This window comes from Rhincodon typus, chromosome 8 (assembly GCF_021869965.1).
Source record: "Rhincodon typus isolate 14 chromosome 8, sRhiTyp1.1, whole genome shotgun sequence".
Lineage (NCBI taxonomy): Eukaryota > Metazoa > Chordata > Chondrichthyes > Orectolobiformes > Rhincodontidae > Rhincodon > Rhincodon typus.
Genome location: NC_063339.1, coordinates 27,518,715 through 27,523,239, shown reverse-complemented (window position 1 = coordinate 27,523,239; position 4,525 = coordinate 27,518,715). Strand labels below are relative to the sequence as shown.

The 4,525-nt window shown below is 43.3% G+C and overlaps 1 protein-coding gene across 1 annotated transcript; it reads right to left on the bottom strand.

Moving 5' to 3' along the window:
- Positions 1-597: 597 nt before the first annotated feature.
- Positions 598-3,445, bottom strand: LOC109912264 (homeobox protein six1). The gene is made up of 2 exons (XM_020511665.2): positions 2,671-3,445; positions 598-1,454 (listed from the first exon to the last, which is right to left on the bottom strand). Exons 1-2 carry the CDS (start codon positions 3,228-3,230, stop codon positions 1,151-1,153), a joined length of 864 nt encoding a protein of 287 aa, XP_020367254.1. The 5' UTR covers positions 3,231-3,445; the 3' UTR covers positions 598-1,150.
- Between the last annotated feature and the right edge of the window lie 1,080 nt (positions 3,446-4,525).

Genomic DNA, 4,525 nt, shown 5'->3' with positions numbered 1-4,525 from the left:
AGGCGGGAATTGAACAGAATGACAAGATTTCGGGGCTTCGGTTATGTTTTCACCTTTTCTATTATTTGTAAAGCAGACTATCGGAGAGAAAATATTCAGAAGACTGAACACAATATATTTGGAAAGGGGTGGCGACTTGCATTTTCTGGCGAATAAGTTCAAAACAAAAACAAAAATCCCTCTCAGAAAGCGGACTCGGAAAAAGCCGAATCTTTGCTCCTTATGTCCCAACGAAATGGATTCCCGACTTGATACAGGCTCAAGACTTGCTTATCTGGAATTGAAGAGGAAAATTCAGAGTCATATAATTACTTTGCTCCCATAATGTAACGGTTACTCGCCGTGATATAACAGAGGGAAATTTGTGGATGTCAGGTGAGACAGTAGGGAGTAATTTCTGGGCGTTGTTTTGTTGTCCTTGACTTAAATATTGATAATATAAGAGCACATTAATATTGCCGAGTTTCACCTGAACTGGGGAGCTTCAGAAAGCCTCATCCAATAACAATTTCCATCGCCATTTTCTTAAATAAACCATCTGTTAAATAGATTTTTTTTCAAAATGTGAAAAGGAGACAACATAAGCACGTGCTTTTCACATGTTTGGATTTTATTATAAACTACTTCCATGTTACTCTCTATACACCACTGGTGATAATGTAAACTTCGAGTCGCCTCTGTGCCTGCACTCTGCCTGATACTCTGTGGAGTTGTTCTTTCTCTCTGCAATTACCTCAGTTATAGACGGTTCGTCCTACTCGATGCCTCACTTCAGATTCGCGATCAGTAAATTTCAAGGAACGCAAACAGATGGAAAACGAGAGATAAATCCAGGTTGATTCTGACAGATTAACGAATCTGACAGAAAAAGTATCAGCCCGCCAATCGCTGAATTTGCAACGCATTTTGTGCAGTGGGGAGAGTATAAAGGTTTGAAGAGCATTAAGTGAGAAATGAAGCCTCTCAGCAGTTCATGAAGGCGTTTTGTTTTCCTCTAATGAACGAGAGCGGTCTCGCTTTTTCTTTCATAGATTAAGTACCATCAGTTGAAATTCCAAAACATGGACAGGACTGTTCAATTATTTACAGGGCACAGCACCGGAGTATCTGATCAGTTCACCGTTCGGCTGTCCAGTGATGATTTGTTCTTTTACGATCCCAGGTCGACTAGGCTGGATGTGAGAGTGCCGAGCAGTGAGTCCTGGAGTCCATGCGGATGGACTGGGCCAGCGTGGCCGCCTGGTGACGAGCTCAGGCCGTGAAGAGAGAAGGTGGAATCCACGGATTGATTCACGCTCCCTGGCAGCAGTAAGACAGGACTCCCGGAGCAATGATCTGGGCTCTGGGGCGGTGACAACTCCTCGTCGGAACTCGACATCAGGTTTTTACTACGGTTGATAGGGGACAACTGGTTTTGTTTATTGCCAGAGGTGTTTGTGTTTTCAGTGTTTTCCCTATTGGAACAGCAAACATAGTAAGAACGCAAAATAAATGATGGTTGGAAAACATATCCAAGCTAGAAACCTCACTTATTCTCGATACTTAATGAGTGCCTCCCTACTGATCATGAAATGGTTCCCCGCACTGTGACAATGTGAAATGAATGCTTATAGCGAGCGTTAGCTTACTCCAAGCAAACATTTCATTAATTCCGACTTAAATATTTATAATGTAGAACTGGGCTGAGACTGTACTCTCTAAGCGAACGGCCAGTCCATTTCACAGGTTGACGTGAACGAGAATCTGTGATAGGGACAAACGGGATGACCTGTGCAGTCAGTCTCATACTTGCTTTGTATTTGTTACGGTGGGGTCTGTTCCTTCATTACTGGAGGATTTGCTCGAAAAACAGTAACGGAAGAAGTGATAATTATTAATATCAATTTCAATGACTTTTTTTAAAATAGCAATATAGACTTAAAACCGAAAACCCGTGACCAAGGAATGACGCGAATAAAACGCATCATTTTTTTTGTTTTCAAACACAACATAACAATTGTTCAACTTCACTTGGCATTAGTTGGTAGTAGAAGTGAATAGATGGCTCAGGAGTTGAGTATTATCTGATTTGTATCCAAGAATTGATTACACCTCCAGGTAAGGCTAATACAAGGACAAGGGCAAAACGGTGTGCAGGCCGCTGCTGTGCCTCGTCTTTTTGTACATAACATTCCTGACATTAAGAATTAAAATCCTTCGATTGATTTCGACATTTTAATTTCCAATCTAATATTTTCTGTCCGGGACTGTTTGTAAATTAAAACAACCATATGCATCAGACGTTTTTTTTAGAAAAGTTTGCATTGCTACAGATTAAATACAGAACCCCGAATATCAAAACAATTCGTGGCACAAGTTTATCGTCTAAGTATCATGCCAATAATCTTTAAACTTTAATTATTCATTACAGTATCACAGTAACGAAATATAATGCAACTCTAGGAAATATATGTTGGTGCTCCGTGGCCACAGTTAAGATGTGAAGTGAACGACACGGGGAAAGGCGCTCCTGAGTGAGACTCTGGGAAACTGAGTGAATGAACAGATAGGGAGTTGGTTTTATTCCTAGTTACACCGAGAGGAAGCCTCCCGCGAGTCAATCCGCGTTTCGACACAGTTGTCCCCGACTGTTCCCCACCCACCGCGGTTAAAGGGGTTAGAGACCCTTACCTCTCCTTGGCCTCGGCCGCTCGGTCTCTCTGCCTCCTGTTTTTAAACCAGTTGCTGACCTGAGTGGTAGTGAGTCCGGTGGCTTCAGCCAGCTCCCGCTTTTCTCTCGGAGACGGGTAAGGATTGTGAGCGTACCACTCCCTCAAGACACCCCTCGACTTCTCCTTAAAGCAGTAACTGGTTTCTTCCCCGTCCCAAATCGTGCGGGGCAGCGGGAATTTCCTGCGGACCCTGTACTTGCCCACAGCGCCGAGGGGCCTCCCGCGCAGCTTCTCGGCTTCAATATAATGGGCCTTTAACCAGAGCTGCTGCAGTTTGGAGTGGTTGTGAGGAGAGAACTGATGGCTCTCGAGAATCTTGTAAAGTTCACGGAAGTTGCCCCGGTGGAACGCCACCACCGCCTTGGCTTTGAGGACGCTCTCGTTCTTGTGGAGGTGGTCACACGCTGGGAGAGACCAGAGGAACCTGCCCAGCCTCTCTAAGTTGCCTCCTTGCTGGAGCACCTCGCAGACACACGCTACTTGTTCTTGAGTAAAACCGAAAGAAGGCAGCACTGACATGGCTCACTCGCAAGTCAGGGTGTAGTATCCACTATCTGATCGCCAAAAGCAAAGAAAACAACAAAGATCGCGGAAGCCAGGAGGGGTTAACAGATCCAGAGAGAAGTCGCCGATATCCAGCGGCTGATAGTCTGAGGCGCTCCTGATAGGGGCTGCCTGCAGTATACTGTTCCCATCCTGGTAAGTGCGCATTAATAGTGATGACCGGCTGCTGATTGGCTGCACTTCCCTCCTACCATTGCAAAAGACAAGAGCAAAGTGTTCCTAAATGAAGGACTCTGGAAAACACGTCAGGATCTGAAACCCGAGAGCTTCTCAAATGTCACCTGCGGGATTGGTCGCCTTCACATTACAAATCAATTACCTTTCGGCTTGGTTTGAAGAGCTCAATATATTCCTCTCAGGAATCAACCTCCTATTTACATTTTTTGGAGGAGTCACTCAATATGCAAACTTCATCGTCCCAACCTAAGCCACAGTTTACAACCAGCAATTATTATTTGTAACTGATCGTCCTTTTTTTTTAAAAAAAATGCTCATTATTTTACAACAGCTTATTGTCATGGGGAACGTGATTGAAGCGTTACACTTGCATTGTCATTTCCCAAAATATCTATTATTTCCTTTTAGAAAAATCGTCTGCAAAGGTAACGGCAGCTGATCTGTGGCAGCACATCTGCTTTCTGGTGTTTTGCTTTAGGTAGTGAATAGTACTGAGTTGAGCTTGAAAACTGTATAAACACGACCTCTGACTGAAGCTTTAACATACACCAAACCGAGGAATACAGCCTCTGAAATTAAACCAGCTTGTATACTCGGTTACAAATGGTAGCCATTCCTAACAGTTATTCTGCACAGGGGATAACGTCACTGAATAAAACAAAAATACCAATTTAAATTGCTTTTCATAAAATAATTAAAACGCTCTTTTTAATCAGTTGGACGTGCGCTTTTTAAAATAACGACCATTTTCATTTCAAAACACGGATGATTTTTTTTAAACTGATGCCTCGTAATCTGATTTGCCGTTCAGGAACGAGAAGAAATAGGACATTTAGAGAAACGTGGGCCTGGTCCCTCTCATTGCCCCTTCTGCAGAGGTTTACAACCCTCGACACTTTGGTTTCTGCATTGCACAAACCAATCAATCTTGTCATTCGGATACTTTTATTACGGTTTGAAATTATGTGATGGAGAAATACTAAAGAACCTCTATGGCCTGTGTCTGATGTATAGGGCAAGGGAGGGCGGTGCGTGTTTTACATTAATATATCCACTAATTCTGGTGGGTCTAT

Coding starts and splice junctions, on each gene's coding strand:
- LOC109912264 (XM_020511665.2), bottom strand. CDS start 3,230: ATGTCAGTGCTGCCTTCTTTCGGTTTTACTCAAGAACAAGTAGCGTGT. Junction 1,455..2,670: donor GCGGCCGAGGCCAAGGAGAG/GTAAGGGTCTCT, acceptor CTGTTCCAATAG/GGAAAACACTGAAAACACAA.